The following is a 25,375-nucleotide window of genomic DNA, read 5'->3' as shown; positions in this document are numbered from 1 at the left end:
CTCTTGCTCTCCCAACCACGTATCAGCATGAAATACCTAGCTCCACCTTCTCGATATCCTCCTTGTAGTAGTGGAAGGCAGCTGTTTGGGCCACCTGCAACCTCTGAGCCCACTTCTCTCTGCTTCGCCTTACGGTGAGGGCTTAAGCACCCTCACCATCGTGCCAGCCCTCCACTGAACTCACCCGCATTAATCAACGTCTTTCTTGAACTGGGGTGTCCAACAGTGGGCAGTATTCCAGACGCAGCCTAGCAAGTGCTGTGCAGAGGAGGTTAATTGCTCCTTCAGTCCACTGTTAATGCAGCCCATGATGCTGGTGGCCCGTTTTGCCAACAGGTCACGGTGCTGGCTCATGCTTACCTTGCCGTCTACCGAGACACACAGGTCCAGCCCAGGAGAGCTGCTTCCCAGACAATCAGTCTCCAGCCTGTACCATGGCAAGGTATTATTCCACCCAAAGAGCAAGACTTCATATTTTTCCTTCTTGAATTTCATGAGGTAGCTATTGGTCATTCCGCCAGCATGCCTAGGTCTCTTTGACTGGCACATCTGGTGTACCAACTAGTCTCACCGCCCTGGTGTCACCCAAAAACTTGATGGGAGTGCAGTCTGTCACCTCCTACAGGTCACTGAAGACAACAACAAATGGGACAGGTCCTTGTATGCTGTGGTACTCCACTTGTTACCAACCTCCAGGTAGAGTACAACTAACCAAACACTGTCCTCTAAGACCAATCACACAACCCTTTCTTTTTTTTTTTCATCCATCTAGCTATCCATCCATATTGTAGTGTCCTAGACAGCACACTGCTTTTAGGGAGTGAGTACTGAAATGAATATTAAATTGATACGGCTCAGCAAAATCCTTAAGCTGCCTGGATACTACAAAATTTGCACTGCACAGAAAACAACTTCGACTTTTGATATGTGCTCCTGAAAATCCAAACTATGCTTTTTTAAAATCAATTAATATCAGTTATTAGTAAATGTTTGCTACTTTACATCCCAGATAAATGCATTTAATTAAATAATAGGATTAGATGAAGAGAAGAAAATGCTTATACTAAGCTCAATGAATGGTAACATACAAATGATAAACTGTGAAATCCAATAAAATGTGATACATTCTGAAACTGTTAACAATTTAGAATCATTTTAACCTTTAACTTCAGTATGTGAAAGAAAAAATGCAACATAAGGACACAGTCTCACACAACCAATTTCAAAGAATTTGGTTTCTCCTGACCTATAAGCCTCTCATCTCTGCTCCCACACAAACCCTATTCTGAGGATAGTACATTCTATATTTTTAAAGGATATTTTCAACAAAAATGGGCATATTTTTTGGCCAGCTGGAAAAAAATTAAATTGCAGGTGGGGAAACTGTCCATTGAGTTTTCCAAACAGAAACATTTTTGAGGAGAAGAGAGGAGAGGAGAGAGAAGGGGAGGGGAGGGGAGGGGAGGGGAGGGGAGGGGAGGGGAGGGGAGGGGAGGGGAGGGGAGGGGAGGGGAGGGGAGGGGAGGGGAGGGGAGGGGAGGGGAGGGGCAGGGGCAGGGGCAGGGAAGGGAGGGGAAGGGAAAGGGGGAAGGGGAAAGGGGGAAGGGGAAAGGGGGAAGGGAGGGGAAGGGAGGGGAAGGGGAAGGGGGAAAGGGTGAAGGGCGGAAAGGGTGAAGGGGGGAAAGGGGGAAGGGGGGAAAGGGGGGAAAGGGGAAGAAAAGAGGGAAAGGGGAAGGGGAAGGGGAAGGGGAAGGGGAAGGGGAAGGGAAAGTGGAAGGGAAAGGGAAAGGGAAAGGGAAAGGGAAAGGGAAAGGGAAAGGGAAAGGGAAAGGGAAAGGGAAAGGGAAAGGGAAAGGGAAAGGGAAAGGGAAAGGGAAAGGGAAAGGGAAAGGGAAAGGGAAAGGGAAAGGGAAAGGGAAAGGGAAAGGGAAAGGGAAAGGGAAAGGGAAAGGGAAAGGGAAAGGGAAAGGGAACGGGAACGGGAACGGGAACGGAGAGAGATTCGAGGAGATTCGAGGAGAAGAGAAGGGAAGAGAAGGGAAGAGAAGGAAGAGAAGGGAAGAGAAGGGAAGAGAAGGGAAGAGAAGGGAAGAGAAGGGAAGAGAAGAGAAGAGAAGAGAAGAGAAGAGAAGAGGAAGAGAAGAGAAGAGAAGAGAAGAGAAGAGAAGAGAAGAGAAGAGAAGAGAAGAGAAGAGAAGAGAAGAGAAGAGAAGAGAAGAGAAGAGAAAGAGAAGAGAAGAGAAGAGAAGAGAAGAGAAGAGAAGAGAAGAGAAGAGAAGAGAAGAGAAGAGAAGAGAAGAGAAGAGAAGAGAAGAGAAGAGAAGAGAAGAGAAGAGAAGAGAAGAGAAGAGAAGAGAAGAGAAGAGAAGAGAAGAGAAGAGAAGAGAAGAGAAGAGAAGAGAAGAGAAGAGAAGAGAAGAGAAGAGAAGAGAAGAGAAGAGAAGAGAAGAGAAGAGAAGAGAAGAGAAGAGAAGAGAAGAGAAGAGAAGAGAAGAGAAGAGAAGAGAAGAGAAAGAGGACATGTATGTGCTTGAAGCAGAGAAGACTTACTGTATCATGTTGCCTGTTATCTTTCCCCGATATGATCAGGAAGTAGTTCCATGCCAACAGCAGCAACAAAGCCAGTGGTATCATGTAGAGCTCAAAGTTCCAGACCACAAAAAGAAAAAGCTAGAAGACAGAGCACGAAAAAAAATGTGATTCAACTCAGCATTACATTAAATTCTTGTGCACAGCTAAGAGCAACAAATTAAAACCATTCTAAAGTAAATCACCTATCCTTAGGCAGGCAACTTGTTAAACCACTTCACTGAGTAGCCACTTACCTGTGCAAAGCAACTGCTAATCTTTTCACTGTTTTGTACCTTATCTTTTGCAAAGGAAAATTCTATGATTCTACGAAAGTTGACACAGGATAGCCTAAGATGGAATGTTAATTGTTTTCTCATAAAATAATGCTTATGTGGACAAAATAATGCAAAATGGCATAAAAATTAGATCACAATGTAATAAAGTTGGTTATTTCAAAAAGTTAATTTGCTGTTCAAAAGAAAGAACCTAATAATGTTGTAGTAATGTCACACAAACAGAAGAAGTAATTAAATGTGAAAAATTCCTTTGTACAGAAAATCCACAAAAAATCACAGAAACAAGCAAACAGCATGCAAGTATTTTAGTGAAAACACGGTGAAACAGTAATGACCTCAGAATATAAGAAAATGGGATTGAAAGGGGTGTTGAGCAGCTGCCGAAGTCCACCCCTACAAAAACTTCCATTTGCTGAAGGGGCTGGCAGGAGCGCGGTGGGCGACGTCTCCCAGAGACGCAAGCTTCCATGAGTGTACAAGGGAACTCGGACCCCCGCAGAAACCCACCTCCAGCACACAGCTCCGTACACCACAGAGCTGTGACATGCTTCGTAAGGTGGACTTCAGCTCCAGATCTGTCGGTCCTGAGAATCGGTACGGTGATGACTTTTTTGGAGCCTGGAAGTCCTAAACTTTTGTCAGATGCTGCAGCTGTCTGGCGGAGACACATTCAGCTAGATACCTTTCCCTGCTGGTTCAAGTATGGAATAATTGGTTTGCAAGAAAGAAGTAAAGATATCTGGGTATAGATGGGGTCAAACTAAAACCAGTTTTACACCCCATTTTACTTAGGAACAAACCCCCCTTTGTTTTAGCCAGCTCAAACCATAACTTGAGTTTGTTTTCTCCTAATATGGCCAAAACCACAAATGGAAGTGTTATAGCAAATCATGCTATTTACTCCAGCTTACAATTACGCTTCAGATACCTTGCTAAGCCATTGTCATCCAAATAGTTAAGCTCTGGAATGTTTGTATTTTTACTACCAACTAAAATTAATGAAGGTGCTGTGTCACATAACTTGCAAACCTAAGACAATTCCAGTAACCAGGAAAACTAAAAAGCGGCTTATTTTGCCATATCAGTCACCAAGATGTATATAAACTTGAGCAAAAAGAAAATGGGCATTTTAATAGTCTTCTGCTGGGTTCCTGTTTCAATTTAAAACAAAATCTTCTTACCAAATACAAGCTTCCACATAAAAGAAAAAAAAATCTTTGTTTTAAGTCATCTCCTATCTCAAGATCAACTAAGCTACCTCACACCCCTATCACTGAATGCTATGCATACAGAAGTCCTGGGAGACTGCAAGACAAACATGATAAACACTGAAAGAACTGAAAAAGCACTGAGTGCGACATATGTAAGAGGATATTGGCACTCCCAACAGTTAATATTTCATTTGAAAGAAACCCATCTTTTTTAGGTTGTTTAGTTTAAAAGGAAATCTGTTAGGAATGGTAATGAATAAGAAGTAAACAACAGCTCACAGATTTTGAGAGTTTCTCCATGAGCTTGTTAACTACCCTTTTGAGAGCATGATCTGCAGGAACTTGATGCAGTAAATTTGATATGGCCAACTTAAAAACAGAATTCGTATCTCAAAAGAAAAGCAAAAAGTTCTTGCTCCCATTAACCTCAGAAAGGCCCTGAGTCAATGCATACATGCTGGAGGGAGCTTTGGAAGTCAGCAGACAGTATCCAACCAGTAAAACAGACCCCAGAGATTACCAGTTGAGAAATGGCAATGCATACAGTCCCCCTTAAGTTCCCATCCCAACTTAGGTTAAAAAGATGGAAAGGAAATCTTTGTGTAATTTCCTGGCTGCTGAGAAATGAAGCCAGTAACCCAGGTGGTCTCCGGAGATACTGACCTGACAAGAGACTGTGGAACATGGTCATCACATAAGCTGTACTCCAGGACATCAATGAGTCCCCATTCAAATACACATCACCTGAAATTTCTAAGTGCCAAATGATCCTTAAGGCTATTAATTCCTTAAAATACTGTAATTTGTAGGCTAATAAGATATTATGTTAAGATATTACCTCTTTATGACTTGTATGGACATACCTTTTCCACAATGTGGATATTACACCTGCCATCTCCTTTAGACGATTTTGCTGACCTGCCAGCTTCATTTCCATCTAGTGTGGCTGAATTTCAACTAGTTCCTCCTTTCAGGCACCTGTCTCAGCCAGGCACTGGGAAAACAGGGTCTCTATATTTGCAACACAAATGAGATGTATGCTGCATGAGACCAGCACAGTGATGGCACTGCAAGTGAAATGGCCTCACTCTCTTCCCCAGAACAAAAATGCACTCACAGAAACACACAAGGGAGAAAACAAGCAGATTCCCAGTAGGAGATAGAACTTTTCAGTAAAAATGAACAACCCCAAAATCTAGTGCAAAACAGCAAGAAAATCCAGGGGCTCAGTTATTGCACACAAAGGACCTCATAGACAGGGGGAGAGGGAAGAAGTGGTATGTGTGAAGCTATTCTCTTGACTTCTTTTCATCCATGAAGGGGAAGAAAACTTACATATCCATCCATTAAACAAATAAAGGACCAAAAAAAAAAAAAAAAGTCTAGAAAGGCTATGGAACAAGAATAAAAGGGCAGGTCTGGGACTTGCCTATGCCTACGAAGCATCCAGTGGAATATGGACTCTATCTGGTTTGCCCTCTTCCAAAGAAATAATGGCTTTAACTTGTTTAAAAAAAGGATCCTCATCACTACTGAAACAAGCCAACTATTTTAAGGGAGGAGTGGGAGTCTCAAAGGTTACAGTTTAATATAGCTGCCATCTCCTACACAGAAGGCTATAAGGGAGGACTTTTTCTTCTCCCCCATGAGATCAAGATTTTCAGAGTCACAGGCATGAACTGGCCATTTACAACATCACATCAGTTGATACTCTTAGTGAGAGACACATGCATTAAATGATCGTTCAGGGAGACACATGACACTATCCCTCGTGTACAACACTTCAAAAAATAATTTAAGTTGGAGTATTGAATATCCTATTCTTTTGCAAACTACAGTATATTTTAAAAAGAAATCTCATCCAAAATGATTAACACTTCCTACTGTTCAGAAAAAAAGCCTGCCCTTTCAGACTAGCAGCTGTGGATCATTAGCTTTCCAGTGATGAGATGTGTTTGATGAGTATTTTTCTTTCTAATTAAGAGATGAGATCCTCTATTTGACTCTCTCTTCAGACAGAAGTGAAGAGAAAGATTTCTGCCTATGTGGAAAGGCCATATTCTACAGAACAATTATTTCAGATTTCTTTTTATCTACCTCCACCCCATTTCATTTCATTTTTAACAGAACCCTGTTTGCACCCACAGACTTCACAGCATTAACCCTTGTCTTTCCCAGCTCTTTTTATTTTTCCATTTCCTTCTATCTGACTACCAGCAGAAAACAGCATACAAAAAAAAGGGAGCACCCCAGACAGGAGACACTGACCCACATCTTCAGGTGCAGCAGGGAACAGCGTACAGCTGAAGGAGGAGGGCTGCAAGTACAGCTGTGTGAGAACCTTCTGACAAAAATTAGGAAACGCTTACTTCACAGAAATGCCTGCTTTCAATAAAGTCACACAGCTGAGCAAAGGATGCTTCCAGCTGACACGTAGGGAGCTTTCCAGAACCTTTCAGCAACCGTGATATCTGGATTACCTTGTGGCAAAAGAGTAAAGGGGCCTTGACGGCACGCCAGCCTCTAAGCTTTCAGGGCTTGGGGACTGGAGGTCGAAGCGGTTGAGTCACCTCGCGAGTCCCAGGCTGACACGGGAACCTCTGAAATCTGTATTCACAGCACCCGGAGTCAGAGGCTGTAATGTGTTCAGCAGTAGGGTGAGATACGGACATTTCCGTCGCCGCCATGTCACGCAGTGCACGTCACTCATACCACAGCCTCCTCTCCGAGTTATGGCTTTCTCTGTTCGTTTTTAAAGAGGATCCTTACAGCCTTATTTAGGTATTATCTATATCTGTGCACTATATGCTTTACCCAACTCCTGATTATCCTGGAAATTTAAAAGTTGGCTGAACAGAGTTTTGGCACAATTGCAAACAGAGCCTACGTCTGCAACTCCAAACAGCGCGCTCTAATCATAAGATCATCCATTTACCCTTTAAGCTTAAAAGGACAATTGTATTTCCTGAGGTTTTGTCCCTTGTATGTATTCTCAGAAGACTAGGAAGAATGAAAGATAACCCACATATCTGCATGGTACAGACTTTCTATTAAGTACTGCAGGTTTTAAGGCTCCAGCAAAATCCTGCATGGTGTTTATACTGTAAAACACTTAAAAATAATTTTCATTGCACCTTGGAGAGTCAGCAGCCTCTTCCATTTAAAAAACTGGTCTGCTACCTCTGAGGATGATGGCTCCTCTCTTCTTCTACGGCACTTCTATTTAACGATCTAAAACTGAAATATGTCCTTTAGCTGTATCAGATCCCAAACACACCGCTATTAATGTAAATATATATGGAAGTCCATTTAGAACGTAGAGCCCTTGCTGAGGTAAGTCTGGAAGAAATATGTCTTTTGAACATATTATAAAGCATCCGCCAACATTTTTTTTTCAGCACTCTTGCAATTTCAGATCCAGTTACCTGAGCATCAGGTAGCAGTGGACTCTGAAAGATTTGAATCTAAAACACACTATCTGTTACTCCATTTCTTTAGATAGGCACAGGTCAACTTGAAAATGGCTAAAACATGGGAACACAAAAAAATTTATATACACTTAATAGACTGAAGTATTATTTTAACATCAGTCTTGGTGAGGCTTTTGGTGTATTTAGGACAGCTCTTGTTAGAATACTTTGGTCCCATGATCTACAAGAAAACAGCAAAAGACTTTCCATTTCCTACCAGGCAGAGATTTCTGGTAATGGTATTTCCATGATAACCTGTACAACAAATCCATGGTTCTATTACATCTTCATTCTTTCACCTTAGTGTGGTGCAATGCTATTTATTAAGGAAGCAAGTCTGACAATTAGATATGACTCACTTAATGCGCCTCATACCAGCCAGGATGTTTTGAAACACAACTATATCTAGATAGACTTATTTCCTCTGAAGAACCTTCATACTAACATCCAATCACATCATAATGTAAACTGCCTGTCTTTACAAGATTGCCAGCACCAGTAAAACCTGCTAGGTAGGAGCTTGAAATTTTTCATTTATTTTTTTTCTTACAACTTGTAACTGACATTTCACATCTTTTTGCAGAAGCCATAGATGAAAGTGCTAAGGCTTTGCTCCAAGAATGCTGACAATTCCAAGAAAGTGAACCCCAGAGCATGAATACAGCACTGTTTTAAACAGCATATGAATTAGTAATGTAAAATTCATGTCACTGTTTTCAGTTTCATATAGCAAAAGTTAGGTGGAAATAAAAAAGGAAAAAAAATCTGTAAATATTTACAAAATGTGGTATCTCTTGGGTCATTTCTTCTCCTTCATTTAACAGCTTCTGAGCTGCATTATTAAAATTGCAGATTTAGTAGTCAGGTTAAAATTAGAAGAGGGAAATATGGCTCACTGAGACCATTCCCATATCACACTGCCTATTGTTGTTGTCAGGGCAGTTCAACACAGATTTGTTGTCTCAAGACTTTTAAAATGCAGACAAACTCAGAGAAATCAATACTATTTTCTCTATGAGCAATAATACCTGGTATCAAGTAACAAACACCCTACTAGGATACATTAGATCAAAGGCACGTCTGAGAATGGTTCATTGAGCCTTGGTCCTATTTTAATACTACATTTTCTGAACAGAACCTAATTGTTTACTGAATGACCCATGTCTTTGTTTTAGCAACATTACCATGAACACTGTTACAGCCATTATTTTCTAAGCAAAAAAGTGCTTTTAATGCCTGTCCTTAGATTGATTTCACTTTGCTCTAATATAGAACTCTTAGGCTGACTTATACTTTTTAGCACAGTTCTGCAGAGAGGGGTGACAACCAGCTGTAAAGCTCAAGCCTCTTTACAATTCAAAGTGTCCAATTTTACCATGAGCTTTTAAAAAGGATGCATTTAGTCCTCCCCCTGTTGCATATGATTTTTCCATTGGAAATCAATACCATTGTTCCTAACTTTAAAATTCCTTAAAAGTTGCCTAACAGTTACAGAAATAAACATGCCATTTCGGTTGGAAGTGTCACACGCTGGAAGACATTTCTTAAAAGTACATTTCACATAATTTTAGACTTTTCTGAACACACAAATCTCTACTGCAAAACTATGTTCATGTTCCTTTACACGAAAATTTGGAACCTAGCAGAATTCTGCTCCGTTACAATTGCACTGCTCTGAGGGTGGGACAGTTGAAAATGTAAATGTATGTGTCACTTTAGAAGCAAAATCCAAAGTGCTGACTTTATGAAAGGTGTAAAATCACAACATGGATCATATTTGATAATTACAGCTATTTATATAATTGCAGATGAAAGAAAATCATTCAGTATTTTAAGACAAACGCTATAACAAGTGTAATAGAGCATAAAAGTCATCACTACCCAAGTATTGGAAAATAAAGACTTGTAGGTTTTTTGTTTTTCTTTCCGGAGAAAAATAGGTCACATAGTTTAAAAAGTTACCAGCTGAATGTGAGCTACTTACACTTCACAAATGGCTTTTCTGTGCTCATTTCTACTGGTACTAGAGAGAAACTAAACAACCCCTCCCCACCACTCATTCATAACTAATCACCACTGAAATAAATGGACCTTTAGAAGTCTAGACACTGAAGGAGTAAGCCTTTTGGCTCTAGGAAAACCTATAGGGACAGCAAAACAATTTAAGTTGTATGAGAATCAAGACTGAAGTTACCTGGTTAAGAGGCATACTGTGATTTCCATTAATAAAATGCAAAAAAATACTGATTTATGTTCTGATAACCATATTCATGTTTGGAACAAACAGAGATACTGGATTCCATAAAAGAGCAGAGAGACTTCCACAAGCTGTTTTTGAAGTCTCATTTCACGGACGGGAACTACACTGCCCTTACTATATTGAGGACATTCTGGCTTAAACTTTCAGTTAAGGCTAAATCCTATAAATTTTTTTCCACCACTATTTGGAAATAGCTGCATCAACATAATGGTTTCTCTGATGTCCTAGAGATGTCAACTGGTCACACTGCCCTTGCTGAGTCTGTCCCTTCAAGCAGAGCTGAAAGTAAGGTACAATAAAGCAATATTTCTGCTTCTTCTGTTTCCTTTCTGTTCTTATAAACAGTCTGACCTACAATTTTTGTTTGGAAGAGGTGTGGAGCCACCACAGAATAGGATGACAGAAAAATCACCAAAAGACAGCATCACTACTTTTCAAAATCCTAAGAACATCCGTTCAATAGAGCACTAATACATGTAGACAAATTCAAATTTCCCTAATGAATTCCTTAAAATCTTTTTTATGTATTAGTAACTATTTTGAAAGGTTCTACTCGCCATCAACTATCACTTGAAGGCAAGTAACTTGGCCTAATGTTGGCTTTAGTGAGCAATCAATGAATGAATCAATCAATCCACTTCAGCGAGCCTTTCGGGTTGATGTTCACACTTGTGACTGATGACTGGTTTTGTTTTCTTGTTCTAGCATGTCTGGAATATTGGTTGAGTTTAACTGTAAAGAATAAATAAATAAAAACAAAGAGCGACAAAGACGGTGAAGGGTCTCGAGGGCAAGATGTATGAGGAGCGGCTGAGGTCCCTTGGTTTGCTCAGCCCCGAGCAGAGCAGGCCGAGGGGAGGCCTCATGGCGGCCTGCAGCTCCCTCACGAGGGGAGCGGAGGGGCAGGCGCTGAGCTCTGCTCTCTGGGGACAGCGACAGGACCCGAGGGGACGGCATGGAGCTGGGACAGGGGAGGGTCAGGCTGGGGGTTAGGGAAAGGTTCTGCACCCAGAGGTGGTCGGGCACTGGGACAGGCTGCCCGGGGCTGTGGTCATGGCACCGAGCCTGCTGGAGTTCAAGAAACATTTAGACTGCACTCCCAGACACAGTGTCTGGTTTTTAGGGTGGTCCTGTGTAGACCCAGGAGTTGGACTCTGTGATCTTTGTGGGTCCCTTCCAACTTGAGATATTCTGTGATTCTATGATACTATGAAAAGCCTAAAACTTCTTTGCCTTTGATTGTCCAGCTTTCTATAAATTCCTATGGCTTAACCTGCAAGTCATTCACAGAATGTAAGAGAATGCCTTTCTACCTTTTAACTTACTTCACTGTAAACACATTTTAATGAATAATAATACATTTCAACTACCTTGCCACTTTCTGTAACTTCATCTCTCAGTTTGTCTTGTAATTTTCTAATTTTCTCCTTCACTGATTGCTAGACTTCCCTCCAACTTCAGTTCTGAAAAAGCTTGCAGAGTTATGTTTAGCATCTCTGCCAAAGTGTGCCTATTTCTATTTGCAACTCTCATATTAATCCAGGGGTGATATTACTGACTTCTCATTCCTTTACCGTGCTTCACTCTTTCCCCACAGGCATCACATAGTATTCCCTCCTTCCATCCCAAATGATCTGCTTACGCTTATTTAGATGCTAGGGATGTCTAGAAGTGATACTAGGTATATATTTTCCTTCAGTGTTTACCAAGCCCCTAAACTTTCTTGTGCAAAGTAAGATTGTAGATTGCAGAAATGAGAAGTCAGCAGAGAATACTAGTTTAGACAGGAGAGCAAGGCAGCTCCAGGTGTTTGAACAACCTGAATTCTGTAGTAAGAAGATTGTCCCTGGGCCAAGGCCGCTGAGAGATGTGAGTATTTTTAGTTCCCTGGTAGGATAGCTATAATTACATCCTGCAATGCTTTCTAGAAGCAAAATGCAAAATAAAACTCAGTTCATTTTTAACTGGCAGTGTTCTTTAGAAGACTGTAGCAGACCTCAAGAAAGCTGAAGCATGTTCATATCCTTCTAGGTAAAAGTGGAAAAAAGGCACTATAAGTAAAACAACGATACCTGCTATTAGCATAAACAGCATGAACATGAAATATTTCAGTGAGATAAGTGCCACAGTATTTAGAATGCAGTTGATTAAATAAAAGATATCTTATATACATTTTCAAATTGAGACTCTATTGCAAACAGAACAGATGAGTGGAAAGATAGCCGTAACTATCCCTTTATGACTTGGTAGAATCAGTCTTGACTGGAATAAATAAAAAATATTTAAGGTAAGATTACTGATGTATCAGTCACTGTTTGCCTGATTTTACTTCTCTATGCCTTTGCTAAACTTCTCTGGTGTGCAAAGCTCTGTTCCAGTGCATTTGAAGACAGGCAGCAGATCCATACAGCATTTGCTGCAAGAGTAGGTATCCTTTACATGAAATGGAGTCAGATACTTGGTTAAGAAATATGCTGGTCGCACCTAACAAGGGCTGGTGCACTTTCAGTCTTGTGAAAAGTTTCTCTCAATACCCACCGAGCTGCCCCTCTTAACTAAGGCAAGTGCAAATCTGACATGTTACCCTCTGTTGTGGGGAAGCTAACAGAGGAGGTGTGTATCTATTTTTGAAACAGAATGCCTCTCTGAGAAACCAGAGGTGCTGCATGAAGCTAAAGAATGTAGACTTGCAAAAGAAAAACGATGTCATTTTGTTAGGGAACGACAGAAAAAGCTCACATTCTGGCTACAGGTAGGTAACCATTCATATAAGATGCTGGAAAAAAAAACAGAAACAACCAGACTGAAAGAAAAACCAAGGTGGAAAATATTCAGAAGTTCACTGCAATAACAGCAAGCTCTATGGACACCAGAATGCTAGGTAGGGCACAACCCATGTAAAAGAAATAAAAAGCATACTCTGAAATACACTTTATAATTAAGCAGGCTAACCTACTAACATTTGTGTGTGTGTGTGTGATTTTAGCATCTGAGTTTTAAGTTTCTCTATTGTTAGTTGTATTGAGAAATGAAATTTTTAATCCATAACCTATAAGGTAATTTGTCAAGACAAACACATTCAACAAAACAAGATTTTCTTTTTTATGATCCTAAGTGGAAAACTGTTTCCTGCTGCTTTTGTTGAAGTAATGCTTCTGCAGGGAAAAATATATTTTCATGCTATTAAAAAAATGAAACATGCCCTTACAATTGTTTCTGTACAATAAATTTAATTATATTTGTTTTTCCACAAACTACATTAAATCATACATAGCACAGAGAGGTGTGCCCTGGCAACTTTCCTATTGTTTTTATAGTTACTTTTTCCAGCCAGAATATGCTGCAGTCCAAGCTGTCTTTCTTTTTAAAATCATCTCTCTCCATGCTGTAGGAGCTTGCAGGAAGTGTGGTTGTGCACTCCAAATATATGACATTTCATAGAATCTACCTCATCTTTTAGTAGTTCATTGTTTCAGTAACGTTACATTTCATGTATTCAGATGCCTGCCACTCCAACATGGTTAGCTGTACTTTAACATAGAAATGTTCTACAGCTCCAAAAAAAAAAAGAAAACATTTATTGAGCCATCATCATCATCAATACTGTGTACTAACCATTGAAGAATACTATACTTTACAGATGCTCATTTCAAAGCACTCCCTTAAAAGGTGAATAGAGGCATGCAGAGTATTTCATTGCTATCTACAGAATGCTATGTTGTCATTCTTAATAGTCATTGCTACACTATTACACTCTGAATTATTTTTTTTTCCTTTTCAGAGTAACATAGCAATGAGAGCACCAGTTTCAAAACAAGAGCAGATATAATTCTTTTTTTTTTTTTTTTTTTTTTTTAACGTGCTACACATACCGAGCAGACCAAAACTGACAGGAACAAATTCTGAAATTAGACATTTCATAAATGTAAGTGAACACAACTCAAGACTTGCAATTATAAATACATGGTTTCTATACCTTTACAGTCTATTCAGTCTCAGAATCTTTTGGCCAAACCAAAATGGCTGAAAGTTATTACAGAAACTCCCATAATTGTTGCCTAACACTTCCCATTCTAAAGGATTTTCTCCCTATATTAAAATAAGTTCTAATGCATTTATTAATTTTAACGTGTCTTTGAAATACAACAAGAAGTTGTCCATAGGTTAAAAGGAGTATATTTTGTCTTTCAAACACAAACTCACTGATGTTTAGTTGATTTACACAGTAGTGAAAAATCTCACTTCCCTATTTACTTCTGCATTGCTGGAATGCCGATATAGTAATGACCTTGAAAACCTCAGACTAAAGTTTGATCTTGTGACTCTCATAATTGAAGAAGCTGAAAAATGTATGGTGTAGTTACTGACTTTTTGCGTATTTTATACATATACAAGGAAGCAGGTTGGAGGTTTGAGCAGGCCACCTTCCTTCTGGCATCATTCTTCCTTCCCCAGCTCCCAGCTCCCACACGGGGTTTTGCTGACATCTGGGACAGGAAGACGGGGGTAGTTTCAGCTAGGATTTTAGACATCCTGTAAAGTACTGTGTGACTGACCTGTTGTGTTGAAGTAAGCTGATGGTTTATGTTCAGGTCTGGACTCTTCAGAGCTGCAGCACACTTTTAGTAATTGAACTGATGCTCAATGTAATAGCAGTGCTTGGTTGCTGTCTTCACAACAGTGTATGAAAGCAGGCTGAACATTTTGCTGACGCTCATCGTGGCTATTTGCAAGACACAAGAATTCAGCTACATATTGTCCAGGAAACAGTATTCCGGCACGTGTAGACCCCTCTACCCATCTATTGAGCTGTCTCATCAGAGCAGCTCTGACTGATATACTTCCCATTTCATCCCCTTATTTTCTGTCTCTACCTAACTCCTGCTGCAAGGAAATTGGGCTCACCCTTCACTGCTGGGTCTCACCTCATTAACTGCACTCTTTTCTTCCTCCTGCTCCTCCCACATTGTCAGGATGCTCAGCAGAATCCTAAACTGTCTCCTATCCCACCCTTCCTAATCAGATGCCTTTCCATTCACTCCCCGCATCCCTCCAGAACACCTCCTAGAGTCAAATCAGGATTCAAATCAGGATTATCTAGCTCTCAGCTCCTGTATGCGTCTGCCCATCATGCTGGCTCTGGAGAACCAGGACTGAGCATGGGGGAGGCAAGCAGAAGAAAGGAGTGTGTGGGAGAAGATGGTAGCCAAACTGACACGTTTAACTACTGTTTCCTAACACACAGGGCAGTTCTCAAGTGCTGGCCATAATGCGTCAGAGTACAGGCAGAAGTCAACGTGCAAAACACTGAAGTCAACCCCCTCTTAGGAAGTCTTGTAAAGTTTAAAAATATAGGAATATATCCTCAGAATCGTTGCAATATTTTAAGATGAGCATAAACATAAAATTTTTCTACCTCAGAACAAAAATAAATGACATTACTATATTGGCCCAAAGAAAAGCTTCAACGCTAGAATTTGAAGACCGACAAAGTCAAATGCAGCTGAGGAGATTAATGACAGATCTTAGCAGCAGACAGTACTACTGAAATAACCTACAATAAATATCAGGCAGAAAGAAGGAATTTGGGTGTATAACGAGAACAGGATCCGAGTTATTGGAAAAAGTCTCTGCGGAGATCTAAGATAATCACAAAAGCTGTCTTCTTCATTAACAGTTTCACAGCTGCACTGTTCGTCCAAAATAGAACAAACTACCTAGAGTCCCTTCTTACAGTTTCTCTTCATATCTTAAAACAATGCGGCTTCTTCTTGGGTTTCTGATAACTCTTAGTGGAATTAAACTAGCAAAGATATATTGTTGTCAGATTCCACAATTCCTTTTGCTAGGTTTCTTTGAAATACCAGCAAGGTGGAAATCACAATAGCTGGAAGTTACCTGTCATGGCACCAAAAATAATATACGCCAGTTAGAAACAGTAATGAATGCGTTCCAAATAAAGAGATAAATATACATTATGTGCATGCATAATTTTACATGCATGCACACACAGATAAAACTACATATTCACATAGCACAGTAATCTTTCCTCCACATATTTTTTAATTCCATTTTTACACCTTTTACATAGGTCCTTTGGGCCACATACAGCATTTAGCAATATCATTGTTGGCATGAGCTTTCATTGTTTGGTACCTCATTTGATCATTAACCTCTCTCCATTAAGAAATGTGATGAAATAGAAAAGCTCTGTCTACTACTTTGTACTTGTTCTGCCCGGGTTAAATGATGCATACCACTTGCTCCTGTTGAAAGGAAAACAGCTTTCAAGCTACTTTATTAATTTAAAAAAAAATCTTGCAGTGCCAGGATACTTTGCGGTGCATTGGCTTTCCATTCATAAGGGTTAAAACAAACTCAAAGGTAGCAACGAGTCTGGTGCTTTGTGAAATTGGAGATGACACTGAAGTGAAAGGGAAGATGTTTAGTTTCCTTGTTCTGAACCTTATTTTGCCATTTTCTCAAATCCACTGGCAGCACAAATGGCAGAGCAGAGGGTAACATCCTCCTTTCTGATGAGAAATGTTTTTGCCTTCATGTTGTATATGGCTATATATGGTGCAAAGCAATGAAAAATCAAAGACATACATTGTCCAAAATAAACGTACAGAGTCACTCAGAAAATACTACAAAATAATTTTTGTGCTTCCCATGCTTTTGGCTGGATTGCATGGGTCCCACAGACAGAAAAGCTTATGTTTTTTATGAACCTCAGGTCCAAGACAGCATAGAAATAGCAGGTAGGAGGTAGGAGGCCCTAGGAGCAGTTAGTGGTGTAATGTAAGCCTGGAGGGGGATATATGTTTTGTATAGGTTAATCCCTTATGGAGAAAAGTTGCATGCAATCTGGGCAGGGGCTGCTCTTTACCCTGCGTGTCTAACATCCATCACAGCTTCACTCACATCATTATTTATGTCACAACCTTCTATGACTCAAGAGAGCCATGCCACCAGCAGAGCTAGCTGCATTTTATATATGGTTTTTCTTTACTACCTCACCTTCACGCAGGCACATTACATTCACTAATAAATGAACAGAAGAAAGCACTGGCAGGCAGTTAAAGGCCTGCCCCCCGTGTCAGCTGGGAACAGTGGGAAATTAGAAAACCGGTGCTTTCCATTTGAAAATATTCTTACAGAGTTTGCAAGGCATCTTTCTCTCATCTCCTCCAATTTTACAGACAAGACTATCTTACTCTTTTTAGGTTGTATTCCTTTTGCTGCTTCCTTTATTTATTAATTCATTTGCTTATTTTTTCCTATATGATTTCAGAATGTACTAAAAAGCCATGGGGCTTTTGTTTTCATGTTGCACCACAGTTAAGTGGTTGTTCATTTCCAAACCTTGCATGAAAACATCAAGAAAAAGACTATACAGATTTGGGTAGGCACAGATGAAATTCCAAATTTAGTGACAAATGTTCAGCATTTTACCATCTTCATTGAACAGTAAAAGCTTTTTATCATATTGGAGGCAACAAACTTCTGAAAATCTGATTATCCTTTAACCCTACAGTGGATAGCAGTCCAAAAACTACTTAAGTTTCTTAAAACTCTATTTAATTACTGCCTAGTACACTTTTATATCATTTTTTAAATATTTGCATGTAACATACTATATGTAATATCAAGGTCTACTGAAATGAACTTTTCTATAGTGAGTGCAAATAATTTAACAATAAAGAGATATCAGTGAAGTATAGAAACAATGAAGGAAGTTTTGTTTTGTTTTTTTCCCATACCCTTCTAGGTTTGCTTATACTGCTTTCCTACCTGAAATTTCCCACCAGTGCTTTTCCACATTTAATGGAAAATTATGATGTTAATAAGCAGTACAGCTTTCAGGAAAAAAAGACACTACGTTGTACTGACCTGTCCTGATCACAACAAGGGTGAAAAAAAAAAACAAAGAAGGTGGTAGGCTAAGTCCCAAGGCACAATCCTGATCTGGCAGTAATAGCTGAGTATGAAATCCTTACCCCACAGAACTTGTAAGAAGGCTGTTGCACTAGATGGACCACGGAAGCCACTGCCATGTTCTCCAAAGCCTCCCCATGTCCCCTCAGAATGTGGATAACCTCTTTTATTTCTGCTTTTTTTTTATTTTCTCTTTTTATTTCTGCTTTTTTTTTCTGCTAAAAAATTATTTTATTTTAGACTTGTTCTGTCTGTGAAGAAGGCCACGTAAGGGTGAGGCAGCATGCTGTGCGTGAGTTATTCAGCTTACCTTCCAGTCACATGAGACATGGCTAAACCCCAGTGAGTTTGTACTGCCTAGAGCACTGCTTCCCGAGCTTCTGAAATGATAGGCTATTTTGAGTTATTGCAATTTCTTCCAGACTACCACACACCCTTATCATCAAACTTTTAAACATATACACTTTAAATATGGATTTATACCTGGGAAGTACTTGCTATGGGAAGTGACTACAAATCACAGTTTGAGAACTAGTGGTGTAGCATGTTGTTACAGAGCACGATAAAAGATAAAGAAAGCAACAGAACAAATACAATCTGAAACAAAGGCCAACATAATAATGAGGTTAAAAAAAAAAAAGAGAGAGAGAAGTAACACAAATAAGTATAAGAACATACCAAATCAACAGACGTTCTGGAAAGTTGTATGTACTCCTTATGTTTCAACACTAATCAACCCATGCAGTTACAAAAATAAAGACAGTGTCAAAACCCCATCAGATAATTATATCACTTCTTTCATTCCTGTCACTTTATTTCATACTATTCAGTACTACTACATAGTGTTCATTATTTGTGAAATAACATTAAAATTGATGGGATATAATATGTTATGTTGAATGAACTTCAATTATGAGGTACTTTCTTTAATTTTCTTTAATATAACTTCAGAGCAGGTAGTACAAGGAGGTAGAGGAAAACAAGTTCTTATATTTCCTAACTACATCTACACATAGGCTTAGCTATATCGCTCCATATGAATAACAATTTCATTTCTAAGAATAAAAAGAAAGACAATTGGCTGAATTACTTCTAAAGTATATTTTTATACTTGAATATATTAGTATTAGTTTTACAGAACTTATTCTCAAGCTGTGATGGCAATTTTTGAATACTTAGTAGGTGGGTGTTTTTTTTGTTGTTTTTTTTTTTTTTTCTTCTGCACTGCAACCACCACCATGAAATTGTCATTCCCACCTCAAGAAGAAAAGAAAAGCAGTACATGTTTTCTAATAATACTCTTAAGTAAAAAGTAATACGGTGGTGATGTTGGCTTTTTAAGTCCCCCAAACCAACACGAACTAAGATGAGTAGAAACGAAGAAGGAAAGGTGTAGAAACACAACTTTGCCATATAGGTAGACCAGGAATTCCAGAGGAAAAAAAAAATCTCACCAAAATTTGAATTAAAAATAAAAAAGAAAATACTTTCTATATGAAGTCTCTGTCTTAAAAACTCTTTAAAATCTCCCTCCATATTTCTGCAATCTCCATTTAAAAATTCTTCTGAAAACCACTTTTGAGCTATCTGAATTTAAACATACAGATCAACATTCAAATACGTTGGTTTCACAGAGATAGAGGAATAGGCATGTGTCCCACATTCAGTATGGGACAAGGATGTAATCATTTCCTCCTGTAATTCCTTTCAAAAAATGCATGCGCTGCATACATACGTGCATGTCTGTGTGCGTACAGATGGAAGCACACACACAGGAAGAAGAGAGGGACATGGGTTTGCTGCACCTCTGCCGGTCAAATCACCTTCTATTTCAGTGTCTACATATAAATTTTGGTGTCAAAGTGCCTACATTTTGGTTACTGCCTTTAAAATGCAGAAAAAATAATAATTTAGTAGTCCTTCAGCAACTTCCAGCTCTTCCAAAAACTATAGCACCAGTGAGAATTCATTTCAGTCATGAAGATTGTGACATATCTGGAGAAAGCTCTATTTGCAATTGTTGGAATATCATTTGCTCTGACTGTGCCCGCTTCAAACATCAGAAAACAAAAGCTTATTTTCTATGCTCTTGCTTCTCGCTACCATATGAAGGCAGGAAACCCCCAAATGCTGTAGAATTATTTTCAGTGTCAATTTCTTGTTTATCACATTTTCCACCCTATCTATTTTTTAGTATCTGATAAGTCTCCCTGGGATCTAGCTACATCTCTGATAAAGAGCTGTTTGACGACTGCATTCTTGACACAAGCTTTCTTACACATATTTTATCTGTATGTAAATACACAAAAAGGGCATAAAACATATTTACAAGCACAGGTGTTCCTGATATCATATTCAAACACATATACAAAGGAAATGTATGTATGCACTCATATACATACAGTAATACAATGGGATTTCCATGGGGAAATGTGAAACTTATTGTTAAAATGTCTGTCATCCATGTAAGAGAAACAGAAATGAGCTGGGCATTAAATTTGCATACAGCCCCAAGCACCGAGGTTCCTGCATGTGCAGTGTTCTCCTGTTCTTGATGACGGGCATATCTGGCAGGAAGAGTCTGTCAGGATTAGCTCAGGAAAAAACACCCCCAAGGAGATAATTTGAAGACATACTGAGAATTTGCCTCAGTACATGAAAATAAACATGAAATTCACTGCAAACTATGCACACTAAAAGTTACCACAAACACTACGCCACACACCAGGGGATAATCTATTTCAGCTAATTAACACACAGCCACACACAGCACTGTGAGAAGTGGTTGCCACTTAGGATTGATTTAGGTCTTGCATTGCTTAAATAGATTTAGAAAGAAAAGGTCTATTTAAACGTTGAGACAGAGAGGGGGAAAAAAAGATAAAATTAAAGTAGCTGTGAAATAAACAAGCTCAGATTCATTTGATGGCTTAGCTTTCTAGTGAATAACAAGACAATGTAAACACATTATTGCTACTGTTACACTAAATACCCAAAAGGTACAGTGCCCTCCATTTTAAACCTGATTTTCACAAAGTAAATTCCAACACTCTCTGCTCCAAGTTACAATTAAGATTTTGTTTTCTTTATAGCTATAGCCATGTTAAAAGTGTATATTTTAATAGCAATACTGGCTGTTGAAGTAAAAATTGCTCCATCTTAACATTCAGGTAGAAAACAGTTAAATATTACGTTGGCTATAATTTCATTTTTAAAAAATGATATAACCAATATATGGAAACACCTAGACCTGAAATGACCTTGGATAAGAAAGTGAAATATTTCTTTCTCCTTTCCTTGTCTTTTCCCCCACCCCAATCCTCTTTTTCTTGCAATTTTCTTGCCAGGAGACAAGTGTGGGGCCATTTCATAACATTTACATTCTTAACACATGCATGAAGGAGGAAACACAATACCATATCAAAATTAGGACATGAAAGCACATCTCCAAGAGTTCACAGGTACGAGTGTTATTGAGCATCTTTACCACCTTTAAACACTAACCGAAAACATTCCAAAGATCTTACATTTCTTCGCTGGCCAGCAAGCTTAACTGCAGTTATTTCATGGGCAGTTCGCAGGTACTGCTGGAGAGCAGTAAAAAAGATATGACTGAAAACAAAGCCAGATGAAGAGTGCTCACCTGCCCACAAAAGGTTTAAAGTGAGAATGAAAGCCAAGGAAATAAAGAGGGGCCAGAGAAGTACCCAAGGAAAACCAAGGTAGAGCCCAGAGTGCTTGTGCAGTGTGCTCAGCCTTTCGCACATTGCGTTGCCCAGGTCACTTGCACGTTACTGAGACCCCAACAACCGTGGGAGTGCCACTTGTATTTGTGCTAAGGACAGAGGGGAACAACGCTGTATGAGAATGTGAATAAAATCTAGATACTGGCAACCCTCATTCATTAAAATGGGTATCTTCCAGTACGGATGTGTAACTCCCAAACTGAACATTAATTCCCGATGTCCAAAATGTTAAATTTCAGGGTTCAGAAAAATGAAGCCTTAAAACCCACAGATGGAGCTATAACTTTTGAGAAGTGCTGGATAAATCATAAGATCTCTATTAGAATTAACCAGCAAAAGTTGTGAAACTCCGTCCCTAAATACCAGACACCTAAACATATGCAGGCCATAGGCATGCAACTTCTGTTCTGGAAAGGGATCCTTTCCAGATGGTCACGAACAGCCACCACCCGGCTAAAGACAGAGATAACAGTGTCAGTGTTTAGAAATGCCCGAGCAATACATATTTCCCACTGCATTGACGTTATTTTGCCAAACTGCTACAGCAGCAAGCAGTCATCTTTTATAACAGTAAGGTGACTGCTCTTTCGTATTTGCTAAGTGCCTCTGAAGGTCTAACAGCAGCCAGTGGGAAACACTAGCCATTTTGCTTTAGTCCAGCATATTTATCATATATGTTCTGGGAAGAGAATATGGGCAACGGAATGAATGATGCCTCGTCGTTGGGTCAGTTACAGACAACAACGTGGGGACAAAAGTAGAGTTTGTTATGGGTAACCAGGATGAAGCCAGACTATTAGTTTTTCATCTCAGCAGGAGGAGAAACTAAACCGAGCTTTTTACTGGTAGGTCCTTTTGATCTTCCCTGTAGAAGAGAGGTAACAGGAGGATTTACATTTCGTCTCAGGGTAGAATGACTGCTCTGGTCTGCAAGTAAAAGGACAAGTTATAACATTGTACTATTGTTGATTGGTTTTCCTTTGAAGACTTCAGATTAGAAAAAGTTCAGTAAGTAACTGGCAAAAGATTTAAAACCCATAACACTTAAACTTTATTGATTTGTGTATGAAGAACTCACTTAGAAAAAAAGAAGATAATTTTAAGATTTTTTTGCTAGGATTGCATCTTGGCACCACCAAGACTAATTGTAAGTTCTTCACAAACACCAAAGACTAAGGGGAAATAGGATAGAAATGGTGTAAGAAAGGTCTTTTATGGATCAGTTTATAGTAACCTTTAAGTACTGCAAGGTTTCCAAACAACAGTGTTTGCTGCTTTTTAAACAGCTGGGTATTTTAGTCTGAGCGCTGTTAGTTAATATATTTCTCACTAAAATGAGCAAAAAGATCTGGTGACCTTCCTTTTATGGAGGCATGAATAACCTAAAAGGGTACAGCTATTTCGGAAAGCCAAAAACAGAGCAGCATTTCCATGCCACTTTAAAATAGCGTCATACTAAAATCAGAGCCTTCGAATCACAAGGAGCTGTCTGTAATTCTCTTCAGTCCTCTTCTCCTAAATCTTACACGACTACACTACAAATTCAGACAAAAGCTTCCCAGCACTGGCAAAGAATAAACCCTTTCCTAGTCAGGAAAGTACTACAAAAATGACAGCAATGCACAGAACAGTGCTAACCGAGCCGTAGTCCTTCCAGTGTTAAAAATCTAGAAGCGGTGAATTCCAGATCCCATCAATGCCAATTCAAACTGAATGAACATGTCATTGCTATAAAACGTCATCCTTTCCCTCCTAAAAGAATGAAGTTATCAGAACTCTGCCCCAGCATACTGGTCCCTGCAACAAAATATCCAAAAGTTGATCTAAAAATGGTGTAAACAAGTGGAAAACCTAATAAAGTAAAAATCCCGATGTAAAACTAGCCTAAAAAGAACAGAATCCGGCCTCGGGTTTTTCCCATCGTACAACAAAGTAATACTCGTAATCCCCTAAAACAGTACTTCAATAATGTTTATCCGTGTCAGATTTCAAAAAGAAAAATACATTAAAAGTAGGACCACAATACTCAGTGTCTGCTTCGTGAAAGCTTGTGATTGCATTCCAGTTATTTCCTTTGAAAATTTGATCTTGTGTCTTGACAGTGACAAATCGCTGGTCCTTTGCTCAGTAGACCTTCCTGATAATAGAAGATATTCTTCCCCAAGAGAAGGAATATTTCAAGCAAACACATTCACATGGACTGAGCCTGCCCTTTTCTGAAAAAGAGTTTGATCTAATTGCTTGAATGTCATCATAGGACAGAACATCTTAAAACTGATTACCAGGTAAATTTTAAACGACTTCAAACATTAAAAATGCTTACTTTTCTTAAGATATTGTTCATAATATCTATAAGACACAGGTTTTATATCACTGTAATACCCCCATGCAAAATGATAGCAAAGTACTATTCAAATTTTGAATAATTCTTGAAAAACAACTAGTAGGCTTCAAAGAAGCAAGAGGAGAAAATGGGGAAGAAAAAAAAAAAGTACTATAGCAGTTTTAGCATATGCTTATTATGAAATATTGCTTTATTCTCTGAATGGACATTTTCTTTTAAGTTTAGAGGAATCTACCGTAGTGGCATATAACTGTATTTCTCTGTAATCTTTCTGCCAGAGACCCCAGCAGATTTTTACCTAGTCCTATCTAACTATGAAAAGTTAAAAAAGATAACTTACAGCATATCCTCCAGACAAGCAGTTAAATGGTTTCCTGTCATGTTTTGTGTAGCCTTATTTTTTCCACACACTGAGAACAGAAATACAGAGAATGTAATATACAAAGAAAAACTACCAGCCATGTCTGTAGACAGTTTTTTTCTTGCTTCACAAATTGATACCTATGTATGACCTGCCTATGAAATGTCTGGCATGAAAAAAAAAAAAAAAAAAGCATTGGTGAGAGGATGTAATGTGAGACTTAAAAATAAAATGTTGCTAAATTGATTTTTTTCTAATGTGTTGATGGAGGAGCTTCCTTTCCTCACACCGCTGTTTTTTCCTTCTCCTCCCTAGGAGTAAAAGCTTCTGTTTCACAGCAGCCAGTTGTGATGAGCTCCTCCTCCTGGGCTTCCTGCTTCCCTGAGGGACCCCCATGCTGGAAAATGACTCCCCTGCCTCACCAGCTAAGATACGAACATTTGCTACGAACACCAGATGCCTTTCTAACATGGCCACTGGCACGACAAATTGAAGGAAGGCCTTAAAAAAAAAAAAAAAGTCAGCTTTTCTTGTTAACCATGCTGCACGTCCCCAGGCAAAATAACCAATAAAAAATACTCTCGTGTCATTCTTTTTTTCATGCCTGGATTCCTTTAACAATTTTAAAGATGAGGTGGTTCGTATTCTACAAAGGAAGCAGACAAAGGGTGGCTCAGTTTGTGCAGGAACTCAATCTGTGCTTTATGACAAAAATGCCTCCTATTCTAGCAAGGAGAGGAGAGGCTGAAAACCCCTGTGCTGATTGTCCTCATTTGTCTTTTTTTGGCTGCTGCAGTTAGTCAAAGGTTGGTTCCCTCCTGCCTGCACCTCACTTTGCCCATTCTAACTCGCAGTCAAACACTCACACAATACGATTCAAAATCGGTTTGTTCACAAGGAGGTTGGCTCGAATGTCTGGTATTCCCTTCTCAGTTCAGCACTGCAAGGACAAAAACACTAAGTGTGTACATTAACAGGAGCCGGGTATGATTTTTTTTAAACATGGCTTACTGAATCCCAGTAAAATTAAGCACAATCTTAGTATAATAGAGAAAATGTCAACAGCTATATTCAGTATACCGTGACCACTGCTTATGGTGATACACAGATCGTCTTTGGCATGGCCTCTTAGGAATAAAATAATAAACCTAAAAACATCCTGTGTTAAGTGACAGAAG

The 25,375-nt window shown here is 39.2% G+C and overlaps 1 protein-coding gene across 13 annotated transcripts in view; it reads right to left on the bottom strand.

Moving 5' to 3' along the window:
• MCTP1 (multiple C2 and transmembrane domain containing 1) overlaps positions 1-25,375 on the bottom strand; it is a 272,517-nt gene that overhangs the window by 52,912 nt on the left and 194,230 nt on the right. For all 13 annotated transcript variants that reach the window (XM_066988625.1, XM_066988619.1, XM_066988626.1 and 10 more), the window contains one exon: positions 2,551-2,670. In XM_066988625.1, the coding sequence (XP_066844726.1) occupies positions 2,551-2,670 (120 nt within the window). The remainder of the gene's footprint in view (positions 1-2,550; positions 2,671-25,375) is intronic.

Source organism: Anser cygnoides, chromosome Z (assembly GCF_040182565.1).
Source record: "Anser cygnoides isolate HZ-2024a breed goose chromosome Z, Taihu_goose_T2T_genome, whole genome shotgun sequence".
Taxonomy (NCBI): Eukaryota; Metazoa; Chordata; class Aves; order Anseriformes; family Anatidae; genus Anser; species Anser cygnoides.
The sequence above is the reverse complement of the archived record's forward strand: the minus strand, read 5'-3'. Positions and strand labels throughout refer to the sequence as shown.